The sequence below is a fragment of the Coregonus clupeaformis genome, chromosome 23 (genome assembly GCF_020615455.1).
Source record: "Coregonus clupeaformis isolate EN_2021a chromosome 23, ASM2061545v1, whole genome shotgun sequence".
NCBI classification, from domain to species: domain Eukaryota; kingdom Metazoa; phylum Chordata; class Actinopteri; order Salmoniformes; family Salmonidae; genus Coregonus; species Coregonus clupeaformis.
In genome coordinates, this window is record NC_059214.1 from 8,363,109 (window position 1) to 8,384,638 (window position 21,530).

Sequence of the window (21,530 nt, forward strand, 5' to 3'; positions counted from 1 at the left end):
GGCGGATACGTTAGGTGCTCTGACCGAATGGGCTGCGGTTCTGTACATCTTATGACAAATGATGGCGGAAAAGTGTCCCATCTTGTCCGGGAGGGCGGTGTTAACCGACAGGGATGCACTGTGTGAGTGGTTAAGGTAATTAGCAAACGGGGGCTCCACCGGAGGTGGGCTTATGGAAACCAGACATGTCCATAGGGGCCACTAGGGGTTAGTCTACTGGAAAAAGGCTTTTTCAGGGACCATTTTACCTTCCTTAGGCAAGCCGCGACCACCGGAATGCTAGGTTTGGTCGGGCCGTCGTACAAATTGCTGCCTCTCCCTCGGTTTGGCAGGGCATTGGGCCACTCGATGCCGAATTTGGCCGCAGCTCTCTTGCAGATGTCGATGAGCGTGTGATCCCGGAGGGGATTGGCAACCTCGTCACCAGTTGTGCACTTGGCGAGGCACCTGGGGACAGGTGCAGGTGCTTGTGAGGGAGGAAGCGGGTGCTCCCCCTCACTTGCAGCTTCCTTAGGCTAAAGAATGGAGAGGCTACTATAGCATGAGCCTCGTCATCGGCCCCTCTGCCAAGATTGTGTCTTCGGTAAATGAGGGAAGAAAATCAAGGTTATCCATCACCTCCGCCCAGCTGTTTACAGATGAGCGCTTGACCCCTACCCTGGGGGTTGGTTCGGAGGCGTGGGTGCCCGGAGCAGGAGCATACTTTTTTTCTTAGACAGTGTGCTGCAGTGCAGACAAGATTCTGGGTAGTCGACTGCCTCTCAAGCATGCTCATGTCCCCAACAGGCAAAGCAGAGAGGATGGGAGTCTTTCTCTAAAATGCAAGAGCCGCAGGGGCATAGATGGGGCTCGGGTGCCTGGCTCGGGTCATCCCGGCAAGGGGAAGCGGTAGGTATGGAGTGGGCTACAAAACTGTGGTAAATGGCACCAGTAAGCCAGAGTGCACCCGCAAGGTGGAGTTGCTCTACAGGCTAGAGGGCCCTCAAGACCACAGTATCAGAAGGTAGGACCGGTCAGCTTAGCCAGCGAGGGCGCTGGTAAGCTAGTAGAGAGAAGAACACTACCGTGTAGGTAGAGAGAGCTAGCGAAGGAGCTAGATTTAGTTGTGTGCTTTCGTTGATGCTTAGCTGTGTAGCTAGCTAGTCCTGTTGTTTAGCTAGCTAGCGTACACGTTGAGGGTTAGTAGCCTATCTATAGTAAGCACACTGCTAGCTGAAGATAATGTGTGTTCTTCATTAGCTAGCTTGGTTAGTTCAGTGAGGTTAACCAAATCTCAAGTTCCCTTTCTTCCACCTTGGTGGGAATAAGCAGCACGAAGCAGGTAGCTAAATGGGCTGGTAGGGTGAGAGCTAGCTATGTGGCGCTAGCTGAGTGAGCGACAGAATTAGCGTGTGAACTCAATCCTCTCGACGAGAAGCTGCTGTCCTATGCTCGGCAGCGGAGTCCTTGACAGTCCACCTGTGAACAGGTAAGGAGGAGAGCAGAGGTCGATGTCGATAACTGAGGAGATTAGAGGATCTTAATCGAATCCGTAAGCAAGACAAAAAAAGTGATAGGAGTGGAAAGTATTGAGCTTTTAAGACGAGTAAAACAAGGCTATCCGTTGTCTCCATTTCTATTTATTATGGCCATTGAAATGCTAGCTATTAAAAAATGTTATCCAACTATAAGATCAATGGGTTAGAAATCCAAAGGATAAAAACAAAAGTGTCAATGTATGCCGATGACTCTATTTCTTAAGTCCGCAATCTGGAACCCTGCACAGTCTCATTTACAGTGGGGCAAAAAAGTATTTAGTCAGCCACCAATTGTGCAAGTTCTCCCACTTAAAAGGATGAGAGAGGCCTGTAATTTTCATCATAGGTACATGTCAACTATGACAGACAAAATGAGAAAAAAAATTCTAGAAAATCACATTGTAGGATTTTTTATGAATTTATTAGCAAATTATGGTGGAAAATAAGTATTTGGTCAATAAAAAAAGTTTCTCAATACTTTGTTATATACCCCTTGTTGGCAATGACACAGGTCAAACGTTTTCTGTAAGTCTTCACAAGGTTTTCACACACTGTTGCTGGTATTTTGGCCCATTCCTCCATGCAGATCTCCTCTAGAGCAGTGATGTTTTGGGGCTGTCGCTGGGCAACACGGACTTTCAACTCCCTCCAAAGATTTTCTATGGGGTTGAGATCTGGAGACTGGCTAGGCCACTCCAGGACCTTGAAATGCTTCTTACGAAGCCACTCCTTCGTTGCCCGGGGGGTGTTTGGGATCATTGTCATGCTAAAAGACCCAGCCACGTTTAATCTTCAATGCCCTTGCTGATGGAAGGAGGTTTTCACTCAAAATCTCACGATACATGGCCCCATTCATTCTTTCCTTTACACGGATCAGTCGTCCTGGTCCCTTTGCAGAAAAACAGCCCCAAAGCATGAAGTTTCCACCCCCATGCTTCACAGTAGGTATGGTGTTCTTTGGATGCAACTCAGCATTCTTTGTCCTCCAAACACGATGAGTTGAGTTTTTACCAAAAAGTTATATTTTGGTTTCATCTGACCATATGACATTCTCCCAATCCTCTTCTGGATCATCCAAATGTACTCTAGCAAACTTCAGACGGGCCTGGACATGTACTGGCTTAAGCAGGGGGACACGTCTGGCAATGCAGGATTTGAGTCCCTGGCGGAGTAGTGTGTTACTGATGTTAGGCTTTGTTACTTTGGTCCCAGCTCTCTGCAGGTCATTCACTAGGTCCCCCCCGTGTGGTTCTGGGATTTTTGCTCACCGTTCTTGTGATCATTTTGACCCCACGGGGTGAGATCTTGCGTGGAGCCCCAGATCGAGGGAGATTATCAGTGGTCTTGTATGTCTTCCATTTCCTAATAATTGCTCCCACAGTTGATTTCTTCAAACCAAGCTGCTTACCTATTGCAGATTCAGTCTTCCCAGCCTGGTGCAGGTCTACAATTTTGTTTCTGGTGTCCTTTGACAGCTCTTTGGTCTTGACCATAGTGGAGTTTGGAGTGTGACTGTTTGAGGTTGTGGACAGGTGTATTTTATACTGATAACAAGTTCAAACAGGTGCCATTAATACAGGTAACGAGTGGAGGACAGAGGAGCCTCTTAAAGAAGAAGTTACAGGTCTGTGAGAGCCAGAAATCTTGCTTGTTTGTAGGTGACCAAATACTTATTTTCCACCATAATTTGCAAATAAATTCATTACAAATCCTACAATGTGATTTTCTGGATTTTTTTTTCTCAATTTGTCTGTCATAGTTGACGTGTACCTATGATGAAAATGACAGGCCTCTCTCATCTTTTTAAGTGGGAGAACTTGCACAATTGGTGGCTGACTAAATACTTTTTTTCCCCACTGTAAGTTCTTGATCAAGTTCTTCATATCTCTGGACTAAAACCTAATTATGACAAGTGTACCATATTACATATTGGATTGTTAAAGACAGTGTTTACACTACCTTGTAGTTTACCAATAAAATTGGCGGATGGTGAAGTAGACATACTTGGTATTCATATCTCAAAAAATGTTAATGAACTTACCACAATAAATTTCAATAGAAAGTTTGCAAAAATAGATACGATTCTGCAACCATGGTGAGGTAAATACTTGTCTATTTATGGAAAAATCACATTGGTCCTATCACAGTTTACTTACTTACTAATGGCGCTGTCTACTCCAGACAACTCATTTCTTTAATTATATGAGCAAACAATATTTTATTTTATTTGGAATGCTATGCCAGACAAAATAAAACGTGCCTATTTATATAAGGAATATGAGTTTGGGGGGCTAAAATTATTAAATATTAAAGCTTTAAACCTCTCACTAAAAGTTTCACTCATACATAAGTTATACTTAAACCCAAAATGGTTCTCTAGGAGATTATTAAAAAAGGCTCATCCTTTGTTCAAAAATGGCCTTTTTGCCTTTATACAGATTACAACTACAGTGAGGGAAAAAAGTATTTGATCCCCTGCTGATTTTGTAAGTTTGCCCACTGACAAAGAAATGATCAGTCTATAATTTTAATGGTAGGTTTATTTGAACAGTGAGAGACAGAATAATAATAATTATAATTTTTTTTAAACGCATGTCAAAGATGTTATAAATGTATTTGCATTTTAATGAGGGAAATAAGTATTTGACCCCTCTGCAAAACATGACTTAGTACTTGGTACTACAGTTGACCAGAGCAAAAACCAAGCCATGTTGAAGGAATTGTCCGTAGAGCTCCGAGACAGGATTGTGTCGTGGCACGGATCTGGAGAAAGGTACCAACACATTTCTGCATCATTGAAGGTCCCCAAGAACACAGTGGCCTCCATAATTCTTAAATGGAAGAAGTTTGGAACCACCAAGACTCTTCTTAGAGCTGGCCGCCCAGCCAAACTGAGCAATCGGGGGAGAAGGGCCTTGGTCAGGGAGGTGAACAAGAACCCAATGGTCACTCTGAGCTCTAGAGTTCCTCTGTGGAGATGGGAGAACCGTGGAGATGGGAGAACCTTCCAGAAGGACAACCATCTCTACAGCGCTCCACCAATCAGGCCTTTACGGTAGAGTGGCTAGATGGAAGTCACTCCTCAGTAAAAGGCACATGACAGCCCGCTTGGAGTTTGCCAAAAGGCACCTAAAGACTCTCAGACCACGAGAAACAAGATTCTATGGCCTGATGAAACCAAGATTGAACTCTTTGACCTGAATGCAAAGCGTCACATCTGGAGTAAACCTGGCACCATCCCTACAGTGAAGCATGGTGGTGGCAGCATCATGCTGTGGGGGTGTTTTTCAGAGGCAGGGACTGGGAGACTAGTCAGGATCGAGGCAAAGATGAATGTAGCAAAGTACAGAGAGATCCTTGATGAAAACCTGCTCCGTGTACATATTACCTCAATACATGTACATATTACCTTAATTACCTCGACTAACCGGTTCCCCCGCACATTGACTCGGTACTGGTACCCCTTGCATATAGCCTCGCTATTGTTATTTTACTGCTGCTCTTTAATTGTTTGTTACTTTTATTTCGTATTATTTTGATTTAGTGGTTCCAAACTTCTTCCATTTAAGAATGATGGAGGCCACTATGTTCTTGGGGACCTTCAATGCTGCAGATCTGTGCCTCGACACAATCTTGTTTCGATGCTCTACCGGACAATTCCTTTGACCTCATGGCTTGGTTTTTGCTCTGACATGCACTGTCAACAGTGGGACCTTATATAGACAGGTGTGTGCCTTTCCAAATTATGTCCAATCAATTGAATTTCCCACAGGTGGACTCCAATCAAGTTGTAGAAACATCAAAGATTATCAATGGAAACAGGAGGCACCTGAGCTCAATTTAGAGTTTCAAAGGGTCTGAACACTTATGTAAATTATTTCTGTTTTTTATATGAAATACATTTGTGAAAAAATTTTAAAACCTGTTTCTACTGTCATTATGGGGTATTGTGTGTAGATTGCAGAGGATTTAATTTAATCATTTTAGAATAAGTCTAATGTAACGTGGAAAAAGTCAAGGGGTCTGAATACTTTCCGAAGGCACTATATATACACATATATATACACACACACATATAGTATAATAATAATAATAATATGCCATTTAGCAGACGCTTTTATCCAAAGCGACTTACAGTCATGTGCGCATACATTTTTACGTATGGGTGGTCCCAGGGATCGAACACACTACCCTGGCGTTACAAGCGCCATGCTCTACCAATTGAGCTACAGAGGACCACACACACACACACACACACACACACACACATATATATGAATAAATAAAAAAGATAGGCGCGGACTACGGCCCCTTATATGGAAGTGTGGTCCACTATTGGCTGTCACTCCTGTCGGTCTACGACAGACATTGTGTAATTGGATCTTCCTAGACTCCGCCCCTAAAAGGGAACGCTATCAATAAGTGAGAGACCGAACAAGTAATTGAAATAGAACCAAATTAAACAGTCGGGGTACTGTCCAATTGCACTTTTATGACAATCTGTCTTATCCATCTTTATCTCCTTCTAGTCACATGGAGAGGAAGTGACATCGGGATAACAGGAAGTGAAGTGTATTGCATTGAGTGTGTGTGTTTGTTTGTGTGGTGTGTGTCATGTCCTGTTGGGTCATGTTGTGTTCAGTGGGTATGTTTACCTGCTCTGCAGCAGTTCAGGGTTGACAGACTGCTGCCTGCGGAGCGGGGCCTTGCTGTGGGTACCAGTGACCCCCTGCTGGCCCCACTGGGTGGGCGCGTCATTGAACGAGATACGCTTCTTCACAGGCGGGTGGCTGAAGGTGTGGGCACGCCGCCGGAACTGGGGGGCGTCAGGATTGTCGTCAGGGAACCCAGGGGGTGTGCCTGGCGGGGAGTTGCCGGGAGAGTCGTCCGCCTGGTGGAGACAGAGTGGTGGTGATGATGATGATGATGAAGAGAATGGTGACTTGCAATGTACAGTAATTCTGAAACCATTAATACACTTCCTGACCCCATACACTCTATTGCAGTAGCCTGGTCCTAGATCTGTTTGTGGTGTATAGCCAACTCCTATGGTCTTTGGCATGCAGGAGTTGGCTATACAGCACAAACAGATCTGGGACCACCAGACTACTGTTGCATTGGGTGGAGAATGCACTGAGGTGCACACAAGTTAGACCAAATTACACTCCAGAATAGAAATCAAAGACGGCTAAAATGCACAACTTGCTGCAACAATACATAACAAATCTGCATAAAATCCAATCCGATTCCGAAAACTAAAATACTTAAGCAATTACTAGCAATACAACTTCCACACTCCACACCAAAGCCAACAGGTCTGCATTCACCTACTCCTAGCAAGTGCCCTCACTCACTGAATACAGTATGACTCCACAGGTTCGACTCCACACACTACAACTCTCTTAGTCCCTGCTTTGCCTCCCCATGCTGCTCCACTCTTCTATTGTATTCTAATAGGCTGTGTCCAGTGACTCACTGCATCACACTACAGAAGGGTAGGCCCTACACAGCTCCGTTTCAAATCCTCCATCCCTACCCTTAAGCCATGGCCGACTACGTCTCGTACATCTGACATGTAGGCAATATGCTGGTACGGTAACACCACATCTCTTGCAGAGGGATTGGGGGTGGAACTATTACTGTGTTAGCTCTGCGACAGACCAACAAGGGCTTTGGGATTTGACTCATAGAAGTTTGGTTTGGTTTGGGACTAGGCCCGTTTCACATTGTGAAGAGGCTAGCATAGGCCCTTCTAGTTCCAGTGTTGGAGGGTCTGTTCACAAGGCTGTGTAGAGGAAGTATTTTGGCAGAAACCGAAACAGAGCTGGACAAATCCTCAGACTGTCCTCAGGCTATAGTAGAGCTCAAACATAGGGCAAGGGGCCAGGAGAGCAGGGGGTAACACACAGAGAGACATACACAGATAGACAAATACATATATGCACAAAGGCATGCATGCACAAGTACACATAGACACCCAGAGACAACGAGAGATAAACGCGCGCACACACACACACAAATATAGTCAGCTGTGGGAAAAAGCAACTAAGGTGAATAGAACAACACATTTGGCAACTTCCTTGAACTTGGAGAGATGTGATTATCCCATGTGCTGAGTAACAATATTTCACTTAAAAATAAATAATGGCCAGATAACGAGTCAAAGCCTGTAAGATCGGGGGAAGGTGGGGAGGTATTTTTGTTTTATACAACGGGTGGGTCTAATCCTGGATGTTGATTGGTTAAAACCGCGTTCCAGGCGTTATCTATTTAAGTTATAATGCCAGAGAAGCCGGTGTTTGGAAGATATATTGGATGTTTTATTGCATGACATAAGTATTTGATCACCTACCAACCAGTAAGAATTCCGGCTCTCACAGACCTGATAGTTTTTCTCTAAGAAGCCCTCCTGTTCTCCACTCATTACCTGTATTAACTGCACCTGTTTCAACTCGTTACCTGTATAAAAGACACCTGTCCACACACTCAATCAAACAGACTCTAACCTCTCCACAATGGCCAAGACCAGAGAGCTGTGTAAGGACATCAGGGATAAAATTGTAGACCTGCACAAGGCTGGGATAGGCTACAGGACAATAGGCAAGCAGCTTGGTGAGAAGGCAACAACTGTTGGCGCAATTATTAGAAAATGGAAGAAGTTCAAGATGACAGTCAATGACCCTCGGTCTGGGGCTGCATGCAAGATCTCACCTCGTGGGGCATCAATGATCATGAGGAAGGTGAGGGATCAGCCCAGAACTACACGGCAGGACCTGGTCAATGACCTGAAGAGAGCTGGGACCACAGTCTCAAAGAAAACCATTAGTAACACACTACGCCGTCATGGATTAAAATCCTGCAGCGCACGCAAGGTCCCCCTGCTCAAGCCAGCGCATGTCCAGGCCCGTCTGAAGTTTGCCAGTGACCATCTGGATGATCCAGAGGAGGAATGGGAGAAGGTCATGTGGTCTGATGAGACAAAAATATAGCTTTTGGGTCTAAACTCCACTCGCCGTGTTTGGAGGAAGAAGAAGGATGAGTACAACCCCAAGAACACCATCCCAATCGTGAAGCATGGAGGTGGAAACATCATTCTTTGGGGATGCTTTTCTGTAAAGGGGACAGGACGACTGCACCGTATTGAGGGGAGGATGGATGGGGCCATGTATCGCGAGATCTTGGCCAACAACCTCCTTCCCTCAGTAAGAGCATTGAAGATGGGTCGTGGCTGGGTCTTCCAGCATGACAACGACCCGAAACACACAGCCAGGGCAACTAAGGAGTGGCTCCGTAAGAAGCATCTCAAGGTCCTGGAGTGGCCTAGCCAGTCTCCAGACCTGAACCCAATAGAAAATCTTTGGAGGGAGCTGAAAGTCCGTATTGCCCAGCGACAGCCCCGAAACCTCAAGGATATGGAAAAGGTCTGTATGGAGGAGTGGGCCAAAATCCCTGCTGCAGTGTGTGCAAACCTGGTCAAGACCTACAGGAAACGTATGATCTCTGTAATTGCAAACAAAGGTTTTTGTACCAAATATTAAGTTCTGCTTTTCTGATGTATCAAATACTTATGTCATGCAATTAAATGCAAATTAATTACTTAAAAATCATACAATGTGATTTTCTGGATTTACAGGCCTCTACATGCTTTGTAAGTAGGAAAACCTGCAAAATCGGCAGTGTATCAAATACTTGTTCTCCCCACGAGAAACGCTGCCTGTCTGTCGGTCTCGTCCCGACACGTTCATTACTATAGATCAAATTTTAATATTGAAACAATGTTGCCAATGTCGGAGAGACAGACAGGTTTAAACAAATCTCAGCTGTTGAAAACTAAATGTTAGTCTAAAAGAAATGTGAGATGATGTCTAGATGCTTTTTATAATGGAGATCCAAATTTATAAATTCCTTGGCTGGGCTGATGAGACAGTGGATTGCGCAGTCAGATGGAACAGAGTAAATAGGCATTTTAACGTCATAGATTTAGCTGGTGGTAAGTTGTGGAATAGACACCGGCTGGAAAGCGTTTTTTTACCAAATCAGCATTCAGGATTAGACCCACCCATTGTATAATTCACGACAAGTCACGTTTATTAAAGCAATATGCCTATTTACTGTTCCATCTGAGAAATCATTGCGCGCCCACTGTCGCATCAGCCTAGGCAGGCAACTCAAACTTGATCTCAACTGTAAAAAAGCATCTCAAAATTATTTCCCCATGCTTCTAGCCTAGCATTTGGTTTGCAACAGTAGGGATTTGTACAAACCTTCCTGCCTGCCTCTCCGACATTGGCAACATTGTTACTATTTTGAAATGCCATCTCCATGTGCCATAGAGAATGAAAGTGTCTGGATGAGACAGACAGGCAAAATCATGTATCAGCATAATTTTGGGGATATAGCCACACAAAGAAATGTCAGTAGAAAACAGCTAAAACAAATGCAAATACAGCTAGTTTGCCGTCATTCCAACTGCCGTTTGTGTTAGGTGTTTAGTTGGTTAGCTAGCATGGGAAGTTTAGCAACCATTTTTGTTTGGAATAGTGGGCTTGGCTAGCAACCATGCAAATAGAACAGACAACCAATGGGCTTGTCTAGCAATAAAACGAATGACCAGATGTGTCAGGACTATATTCCTAATGGAAGGATGAAATAGTTTGAATAAATGTATCAAAATAAAGTTAATAAAAATATGTCAATAACTATTTTAATATATTGGTAATTTATTGGTTGTATAAAAGTGATAATGAAATCAATTTTTATTTGTCACATACACATGTTTAGCAGCCGTGGTCAGGACATTGTGTCCCACCCTAGTGTTATTAAACATCACCCCTTGTTACGGTTGCCAACACCATCAGGGCCCTGATCCCTTCACAACTCTTTGTCATTTGGCAATGTTAAGAACTGCTATACACACACACACAGTGCTTTTAACAGTGTTTACAACTTACATATTTGACAGACAGGATCATATTGTGTATGTTTATTCATACAGTAATTATTATTCAACGTGTCCTCACAACCTCTTGGTTCACAGCATTCCGATCTTCCTCCTACACCACCATGTCTGTGTCAATGACTGATTTCACCTGTATTCCTACATTTTGCACTTCTAAGTAAATCTAAGGTCTGTTAAAAACGCACTCAAGAAAAACATATATTATATTTATCATTGTGATTCAGGAGTAACATTAAATCAGAATAATATGCCCCATCAACATTAGACAACTATACTGAAAACCCAAACTGAAATTGCTGAAATAAGTAAATTAAATCAATGTTGAGAAAATAGTCAGATTAACTGATAACTAAAATAGCAGTGCAGATGGCAATAACACAACAAAAACCAGAAAAACGCATGTCAAAAATGTTATACATTTATTTGCATTTTAATGAGGGAAATAAGTATTTGACCCCTCTGCAAAACATGATTTAGTACTTGGTGGCAAAATCCTTGTTGGCAATCACAGAGGTCAGACATTTCTTGTAGTTGGCCACCAGGTTTGCACACATCTCAGTAGGGATTTTGTCCCACTCCTCTTTGCAGATCTTCTCCAAGTCATTAAGGTTTCGAGGCTGACGTTTGGCAACTCGAACCTTCAGCTCCCTCCACAGATTTTCTATGGGATTAAGGTCTGGAGACTGGCTAGGGCACTCCAGGACCTTAATGTGCTTCTTCTTGAGCCACTCCTTTGTTGCCTTGACCGTGTGCCTTGGCCGTATGTGCTTTCTTGAGCAGGGGGACCTTGCGGGCGCTGCAGGATTTCAGTCCTTCACGGCGTAGTGTGTTACCAATTGTTTTCTTGGTGACTATGGTCCCAGCTGCCTTGAGATCATTGACAAGATCCTCCCGTGTAGTTCTGGGCTGATTCCTCACCGTTCTCATGATCATTGCAACTCCATGAGGTGAGATCTTGCATGGAGCCCCAGGCCGAGGGAGATTGACAGTTCTTTTGTATTTTTTCAATTTGAGAATAATCGCACCAACTGTTGTCACCTTCTCACCAAGCTGCTTGCCGATGGTCTTGTAGCCCATTCCAGCCTTGTGTAGGTCTACAATCTTGTCCCTGACATCCCAGGAGAGCTCTTTGGTCTTGGCCATGGTGGAGAGTTTGAAATCTGATTGATTGATTGCTTCTGTGGACAGGTGTCTTTTATACAGGTAACAAACTGAGATTAGGAGCACTCCCTTTAAGAGTGTGATCCTAATCTCAGCTCATTACCTGTATAAAAGACACCTGGGAGCCAGAAATCTTTCTGATTGAAAGGGGGTCATATACTTATTTCCCTCATTAAAATGCAAATCAATTTATAACATTTTTGACATGCGTTTTTCTGGATTTTTTTGTTGTTATTCTGTCTCTCACTGTTCAAATAAACCTACCACTAAAATTATAGACTGATAAATTATTTGTCAGTGGGCACACATACAAAATCAGCAGGGGATCAAATAATTTTTTCCCTCACTGTAAACATACTTTACATTGTTTGGGAGATCAGACATAATATCACCACAATCTGAGTGTTCATTTTTCGAAGTTGCTTTCATTTCAGTGCATCTAATATGTAAACATTTCAACTGTATTAAATTATATATATTTTTAAATTCCACACCCATCAAATTAAAGTTATTTCTTCTCTTTCTAAGTGTTGAGATGGTGCACTAAATCCAAGACAAAGCTTTAGCATTCTTATAGATTCAACGGAAAGACGGGGTGTGTTTGACATGTCATTACAAAAATGTAGGTCGTAATGTTAACGGGGGAAAGACGACAGGCACAAGCAGGAGCTAAATAAAAGCAATCAATCCAGCGAAATGTTTCACCCCTCAAACACAGGAAATAGATGGCTGAAAAAGACAGATCCTCAAGTGGGCGGGGCATACACGTTGCTACTAAGTACAGAGATGTATTATAGGTAATGAATGTGTACAGTCATGGTCAAAAGTTTTGAGAATGACAAGTATTGGTCTTCACAAAGTTCGCTGCTTCTGTATTATGAGATATTTTTGTCAGATGTTACTATGGTATACTGAAGTATAATTACAAGCATTCCATAAGTTGCAAAGGCTTTTATTGACAATTACATTAAGTTTATGCAAAGAGTCAATATTTGCGGTGTTGACCCTTCTTTTTCAAGACCTCTGCAATCCACGCATGCTGTCAATTAACTTCTGGGCCACATCCTGACTGGTGGCAGCCCATTCTTGCATAATCAATGCTTGGAGTTTGTCAGAATTTGTGGATTTTTGTTTGTCCACCCGCCTCTTGAGGATCGACCACAAGTTCTCAATGGGATTAAGGTCTGGGGAGTTTCCTGACCATGGACCAAAATTTCGATGTTTTGTTCCCCGAGCCACTTAGTTATCACTTTTGCCTTATGGCAAGGTGCTCCATCATGCTGGAAACGGCATTGGTCGTCACCAAACTGTTCTTGGATGGTTGGGAGAAGTTGCTCTCTGAGGATGTGTTGGTACCATTCTTTATTCATGGGTGTGTTCTTAGGCAAAATTGTGAGTGAGCCCACTCCCTTGGCTGAGAAGCAACCCCACTCATGAATGGTTTCAGGATGCTTTACTGTTGGCATGACACAGGACTGATGGTAGCGCTCACCTTGTCTTCTCCGGACAAGATGTTTTCCGGATGCCCCAAACAATCGGAAAGGGGATTCATCAGAGAAAATGACTTTACCCTAGTCCTCAGCAGTCCAATCCCTGTACCTTTTGCAGAATATCAGTCTGTCCCTGATGTTTTTCCTGGAGAGAAGTGGTTTCTTTGCTGCCCTTCTTGACACTAGGCCATCCTCCAAAAGTATTCGCCTCACTGTGTGTGCAGATGCACTCACATCTGCCTGCTGCCATTCCTGAGCAAGCTCTGCACTGTTGGTGCCCCGATCCCGCAGCTGAATCAACTTTAGGAGACGGTCCTGGCGCTTGCTGGACTTTCTTGGGCGCCCTGACGTCTTCTTCACAACAATTGAACCTCTCTCCTTGAAGTTCTTGATGATCCGATAAATAGTTGATTTAGGTGCAATCTTACTAGCAGCAATATCCTTGCCCGTGAAGCCCTTTTTGTGCAAAGCAATGATGACGGCACGTGTTTCCTTGCAGGTAATCATAGTTAACAAAGGCAGAACAATTATTTCAAGCACCACCCTCCTTTTAAAGCTTCCAGTCTGTTATTCTAACTCAATCAGCATGACAGAGTGATCTCCAGCCTTGTCCTCGTCAACACTCTCACCTGTGTTAATGAGTGAATCACTGACATGATGGCAGCTGGTCCTTTTGTGGCAGGGCTGAAATACATTGGAAATTTTTTAGGGGGATTAAGTTCATTTTCATGGCAAAGAGGGACTTTGCAATTCATCTGTTCACTCTTCATGACATTCTGGAGTATATGCAAATTGCCAACATTAAAACTGAGTCATTCTGAAACTTTTGACTACGACTGTAGGGGACTTTGAAACTTTGTGGCGCAGAAGAAAGATCAGCATACCCCAAATCCGGAGGTTGAGAAATCAGAGGCACAATTATATATTGTCATTGATTCAAGATTTGTACACAATTTTAGCTGAACAGCGTACCACTTACCTTAAAACTCCCATACCATTTCATTACTTTACTTATAAATGGCTTGGGACTCCTGGGACCTTCACATTACAAAAAACCTCCAGGGGACCATGACACAACGTCCCAAGAAAACGTCCTCTGGGATGTCCCCGAGAAAAACCGGGAACTAGACTTGATCATATTACCCCAGTGCTAGCCTCTCTACGCTGCCTTCCTGTTAAGGCTAGGGCTGATTTCAAGGCTTTACTGCTAACCTACAAAGCATTACATGGGCTTGCTCCTACCTATGTCTCTGATTTGGTCCTGCCGTACATATCTAAAAGTACGACGTCACAAGACGTCCTTATTGTCCCTAGAATTTCTAAGCAAACAGTTGGAGGCAGGGCTTTCTCCTATAGAGCTCAATTTTTATGGAATGGTCTGCCTATCCATGTGAGAGACGCAGACTGGGTCTCGACATTACAGTCTTTACTGAAGATGCATCTCTTCAGTAGGTCCTATGATTGAGTGTAGTCTGGGCCAGGGGTGCGAAGGTGAATGAAAAGGCACTGGAGTGACGAACCGCCCTTGCGGTCTCTGCCTGGCTGGTTCCCATCTCTCCATTGGGATTCTCTGCCTCTGACCCTATTACGGGGGCTGAGTCGCTGGCTTACTAGTGCTCTTCTACGTTGTCCCTAGGAGGGGTGTGTCACTTGAGTGGGTTGAGTCACTGATGTGATCTTCCTGTCCGGTTTGGCGCCCCCTCGGGCTCGTGCGGTGGAGGAGATATTTGTGGCCTATACTCAGCCTTGTCTCAGGGTAGTAGGTTGGTGGTCTGTTGATATCCCTCTAGTGGTGTGGGGGCTGTGCTTTGGCAAAGTGGGTGGGGTTATATCCTGCCTGGTTGGCCCTGTCCGAGGGTATCGTCGGATGGGGCCACAGTGTCTCCCGATGTCCCGTCTCAGCCTCCAGTATCTACGCTGCAATAGTCTATGTGCCGGGGGGGGGGCTAGGGTCAGTATGTTATATTTGGTGTAATTCTCCTGTCTTATCCGGTGTCCTGTGTGAATTTAAGTATGCTCCCTCTAATTTTCTCTCCCTCCCTCCCCTCCCGGAGGACCTGAGCCCTAGGACCATGCCTCAGGACTACCTGATCTGATGACTCCTTGCTGTCCCCAGTCCACCTGGTCGTGCTGCTACTGCAGTTTCAACTGTTTTGCCTGCGGCTATGGAACCCTGAACTGTTCACTGGATGTGCTACCATGTCCCAGACCTGAGGTTTTCAAGCCAAGTGACATTTACTCCTGATGTACTGACCTGTTGCACCCTCTACAACCACTGTGATTATTATTTGACCCTGCTGGTCATCTATGAACGTTTGAACATCTTGGAGAACAATCTGGCCTTAATGGTCATGTACTGTTATAATCTCCACTCGGCACAGCCAGAAGAGTACTGGCCACCCCTCAGAGCCTGGTTCCTCTCTATGTTTCTTCCTAGGTTCCTGCCTTTCTAGGGAGTTTTTCCTAGCCACCCTGCTTCTACATCTGCATTGCTTGCTGTTTGGGGTTTAGGCTGGGTTTCTGTACAAGGGTTTCCCCTTGACAATCATGAAATGTCCCCTTGTAGTCTATGAATGTCCCATGGATAACTACCTATAAGAACCCAATAGGAACCTTTTCATGATGTTCCATAATGGACATCAAAACACCTTATTATAGTGTCATACTGCGACCAAAATGCAACCTGTACTGAACGTCCTATTATGTTCCCGAGGTTAACGTCATGTATTAATGTTCCTAGAAGGTTCTCAGAACGTCAGTGGGATAATGTCTCGCTGAAACCCTTAAAGGGACCTAATGGGAATGCCACCGAATGTCCCGTTTGCTGGGTTAAGAGTAATACTATATTTCCATGTCATGTCCTGGGTTGACTGTGAGCGAAAGAGGCGACTTCGTTGTAGGTATTTGTATTTATTATGGATGCCCATTAGCTGCTGCCAAGGCAGCAGCTACTCTTCCTGGGGTCCAGCAAAATTAAGTAAGTTATACATAAAAAAAAAAAAATTACAATACATTTACAACAGATTTCACAACATATTAAGTGTGTGCCATCAGGCCCCTACTCTACTACCACATATCTATAACACAGAATCCATGTTGTGATGTCACGAGAGGCTACACAGCTTTCAGCGGGATTGCTCAAGTAGTGCAAGGAGACCAGGTTCAACCAAAACAAGGATTTTATTAAAGGTCTTGGGAAACTAACGAAAGTATAACACAATTCTGTTCTCTGGTGGCTCTTTAAGGGTTAACAGTTCAGGGATGTCTCTTCCACATCCAAAATCATAACTCTCCCTCGCTCAAATAACTTTTCCCCAGTCTTACTGTATTCCACGTTGCAGCTAGTGGCCAACCCAGCAAAACGTCCTTCCAAATGTCCCACACGTATTTCCACAGGTGCATATATCCAAAGGTGAGTATTTCCCCAAAGGTAAGTATCTCCAAATCCTTATATTCCTCATGGAAGTGGACGTGCAGCACTCTTGTCCTCCAGAGAGCCCAGGTTGGAGACTGTGTCTCTTCACCCCCCACACACTCCCTCAGTGTGTCTCTTCCCTTCCCAAAAACTTCAGCTCATCAGCTCCTCATTTGTTTCAGCTGCGTGGGAAGATTGGCCATAGAGGGGTGGAGTTCCCGACCCTACCAGCAGATGGAGCCATAGCTGTCTGGGTTTGCAGCCATCTCAGGGGGATGTAACGTCCCTCCAGGACACAGCCTCTCGTGACATCACACATCCCCCTCCTCGGGACCGACGTCCTCGTCGGGGTAAAGGCAGCGAAGAAGGCATCACGCCGGGAGAGGGCGTCCGCATTGCCGTGGTGCTTGCCAGCCTGCTCTCTCTTCAACTCCTCCACCTCTAGGACCAGGGACTCAGCCTCCTGTTGTCTCTCCTTGAGTTTCTTACTGAACGCATCAGCCTTGGTTTTAGCAGAGTTTAGCTTCTGTTGAGCAGCTTTCAGTTCCTTCTCTCTCTCTGCCTCCGCATTCTTCATCTTGTTCTCCAACACCTTGTACTTCTCCTCTGCCTTCTTCTGGACCTCCTTACTACTGCGCAGGGTCTCCTCACACTCCTCGATGGTCCTGCGCAGCCTCTCCAGCTCCTCCTGTTGCTTAGGGAAGGAGCTCTGTTGGAGTTTAGCCTGGAGGATATCTAACTCTTCTGTCTTCATGTCTAACTGTTGCTTTAACAAACGATACCTCTCAGCGGTCCCCTTCAGACCAGACAGTTCTTTGTCCAGATTCTGTAGCTCCGTCTCTGTGTCGGTCTGGGCACCTGCCATCCCTATCAGAGCCCGGGCGGGAGTGAGTAACTCGGAGGATTGCACCGGAGCCTTCCCAGGATGAGTCTTGCCTCTCCGTTTCCGAGGTACTCGGGTTATCCTCTCCTGAGACTCTCTCCAGAGTGGGTAAAAGGCTGGGCAGTCTCGTCCAATTAGGACAGGGACGGGGAGGGAATCAACCACCCCCGCCGTCGTGTGTATGGTTCCCCGTGTGCTGGTCATTGTAAGTTCAGTAATGGGGTATTCTCTGGTGTCCCCATGGACACAGGAAACTGGGAGGACTTTCCCGGGGTCAGACACGTTGGGCCCACCAAATCCTTACGCACCAGGGTGGCCCGGCTACCAGAATCCAGTAAGGCCTCCACATCATGGTGATTCACAGTTACCGGGCAGGTGGGGGGTCGATCTGGGCCGCCATCTACGACTCCCAAGAGCGAGGCAAAACGGTGTGTGGGTGCTGAGCTGGAGGACTCCGCAGTGGGCATAGGTTCATCGGCTGGTTTCCCACACTGCCAGGAGATATGTCCCATCTCCCCACACCGGTAACACTGTCGAGTTTCCCCCTCCTGGTGTACTCTTCTTGGACCCGCCTGGTTTCTGGCTCCCCCCTGGAGCCGGGATAAGTCCTGACGTGGCTGGGTTCGAGACCTTGGGGTCCTTTGGACGGGTTCTTCCCATTTGTGGTGGGGCCGCACTCCTGGGGTCTTTTCGGGAAGCATTCAGCATCTCCGCTGTGGCCTGGTACTTTTCCACAGCTTCCACGGTCAGATCAGCCGTGGTCAAGGCCTGTTGACTGATGAACCGTTTTTGCCTCATAAGGCAGGGCGCGTAGGTAACGATCCACCACAACGGCCTCCACCACCGCCGCTGCTGTATTCCTCTGCGGATCCAGCCATTTCCTTGCGATTCGGACAAGTTCATGCATCTGCGCCCGAGGAGGTTGGTCTGGTTGGAAGGTCCAGCTGTGAAAGCGCTGGGCCATACCAAACTTTGTGAGTCCATATCTGCTGAGGATCTCAGACTTCAGGGCATCATAGTCAGTAACCTGGTCAGGGCCCAGGTCCCGGACAGCATTCAGCGCTTCCCCGGTTAGAAAGGGGGCTAACAGACCAACCCACTGTTGCTTGGGCCAGGCTTCCCTAGTGGCCGTGGCCTCAAATGCATGCAGGTATGCCTCAATGTCATCGGTAGCTCCCATCTTAGATATAAAGTCACTTGCCTTTATTGGGCGGGTATTTTGGACCACCCTCTGTCTCTGCAACTGCAATTCCTCTGCCTTCAGAAGGTTGGCTTTCTTTTGCTCCTCCAAGAGAGCCACGTTTGCTTGCATCTGGGCGTGCTGGCCAGCAACAAGGGCTTTCAATATGTCCTCCATTTCAGTCGGCGGGGAGCCTACGGCCAACTTGGAAAACTGGGTGATCAAACCTTCGGTATCCTCCTCTGACATGCACTATTAACGCTTGAGCGTGCCCGTATTCTCCACCATCTGTGATGTCACGAGAGGCTACACAGCTTTCAGCGGGATTGCTCAAGTAGTGCAAGGAGACCAGGTTCAACCAAAACAAGGATTTTATTAAAGGTCTTGGGAAACTAACGAAAGTATAACACAATTCTGTTCTCTGGTGGCTCTTTAAGGGTTAACAGTTCAGGGATGTCTCTTCCACATCCAAAATCATAACTCTCCCTCGCTCAAATAACTTTTCCCCAGTCTTACTGTATTCCACGTTGCAGCTAGTGGCCAACCCAGCAAAACGTCCTTCCAAATGTCCCACACGTATTTCCACAGGTGCATATATCCAAAGGTGAGTATTTCCCCAAAGGTAAGTATCTCCAAATCCTTATATTCCTCATGGAAGTGGACGTGCAGCACTCTTGTCCTCCAGAGAGCCCAGGTTGGAGACTGTGTCTCTTCACCCCCCACACACTCCCTCAGTGTGTCTCTTCCCTTCCCAAAAACTTCAGCTCATCAGCTCCTCATTTGTTTCAGCTGCGTGGGAAGATTGGCCATAGAGGGGTGGAGTTCCCGACCCTACCAGCAGATGGAGCCATAGCTGTCTGGGTTTGCAGCCATCTCAGGGGGATGTAACGTCCCTCCAGGACACAGCCTCTCGTGACATCACAATGTGTACGTGTGTATAGTGTGTATGTTATTGTGTGTTTGTGTGCATATGTTTGTGTTGCTTCACAGTCCCCGCTGTAACATAAGGTGTATTTTTCTGTTTTTTAAATGCGCTTGTGTTTTACAGCTTGTGATGTTTTTACAGGATGAAGCAAACTAACTCACACTCCTGGGGCATGTGAGATCTCATACGTGTGTGTGTGGTCCTACTATGATTTACAGGGTAACACTATTTGGATAGTCCTATCCAGGAGCTCGAGTAAATTACATTACTAAGCTGCTCCCGAAAGTACGTCAGGACATGGAAATCGATTCTATCGTAGTCCATGTGGGTTTCAATGGCATTATGAAGGGAAGCTCTGAACAGTTGAAACTGGATTTTAAAGAGCTGATTGACTCTATGCTAGACACTAATAAAAGACCCATCATACCTGGCCCTGTGCCCTCTCTGAATCGTGGCATTGAACGCTTTAGCAGGATTCTTTCTCTTCACAACTGCCTACGTGATTATTGCAGATCAATGGGTGTACATTTTGTTGCCAATTTCGATACCTTTTGGAAACAAAACACATTTTATAAGGAGGATGGGATCCCCCCAAATCATTTGGGTTCCTGGATCCTTTCACAGCATTATAAGGTGGTGTTGAGACAATTACTTATCAATGACCCAACCCCACCTTAGTTAATCCCTACCATTGTGACGCTGAGTTGTCATAATGCTTCAGCAAATGTACATTATACCAGGGGAGTTGGTAGACAATGTAAGTAACCTAGATTATGTCCCTCTAACTGCCCTGAATGCCTTTGCTGATCCTACAGCTATTGTATGCAGTAATCATGTGCCTATGAACCAGATATATACTGTTAGCACAGTGTGCTGTGTGCAGGAAGGACGTTGTGTGCAGCTCACCCTGCTCTAACATAAATAACATGAGAATATCTACTTCTGCTAAGCTTCCCAGTAAAGCAATGAAAACAAGTTAGCATCCCAGAAAAAAAGTGCACAAAATAGACACGTTAACATATGTAGTTTAAGAAACAAGGTTCATGAAATCAATACTTTGCTAGTAACAGATGACATTCATATTCTGACTATCTCTGAATCTCACTTAGATAATACATTTGACGATACAGTGGTAGCAATACAAGGTTATAACATTTAAAGAAAAGACAGAAATGCCAATGGTGGAGGTGTTGCTGTTTATATTCAGAACCACATTCATGTAAACCTTAGAGAGGATCTCATGTTAAATACTGTTGAAGTAATATGGCTACAGGTTCATCTGCCTCACCGAAAGCCCATTATTGTGGGAAGATGCTATAGACCACCAAGTGCTAACAGTCAGTTTCTGGATAACGTGTGAAATGCTTGATAATGTATGTAACATCAACAGAGAGGTATATGTTCTGGGTGATTTAAATATTGACTGGCTTTCATCAAGCTGCCCACTCAAGAAAAAGCATCAAACTGTAACCAGTGCCTGCAACCTGGTTCAGGTTATCAGTCAACCAAACAGGGTAGTTACAAACAGCACATTAATGAAATCATTAACATGTATTGATCACATCTTTACTAATGCTGCAGAATTGTGCTTTAAAGCAGTATTTTGTAATTGTACTCGTATTTTGTATTTATTAAGAATCCCCATTAGCTGCTGCCAAGGTCCAAACATATTAAAACAATTACATTACATATAAAACAGTACATCATATAACATTATTACACCACTACCTATCTACAATACAAAATGTTTAATACCACCATACAACAAAATCTCAATGTGTGCATATACATGTGTCTATACCTTTGTGTGTGTCCCTTCACAGGCCCAGTTGTTCCATAAGGTGTATTTTTACCTGTTTTTTAAAATCGGATTATACTTTGCATGAGTTACCTGATGTGGAATAGAGTTCCATGTAGTCATGGCTCTATGTAGTACTGTGCGCCTCCCATAATCTGTTCTGGACTTGGGGAAAGTGAAGAGACCTCTGGTGGCGGATCCA

General features: G+C 45.0%; 1 protein-coding gene across 2 annotated transcripts in view; it reads right to left on the reverse strand.

The window, feature by feature from the left end:
• The window catches only part of LOC121536603 (TBC1 domain family member 4), a 154,765-nt gene that overhangs the window by 65,770 nt on the left and 67,465 nt on the right, over positions 1–21,530 (reverse strand). For both annotated transcript variants that reach the window (XM_041844002.2, XM_041844003.2), the window contains one exon: positions 6,173–6,408. In XM_041844002.2, the coding sequence (XP_041699936.1) occupies positions 6,173–6,408 (236 nt within the window). The remainder of the gene's footprint in view (positions 1–6,172; positions 6,409–21,530) is intronic.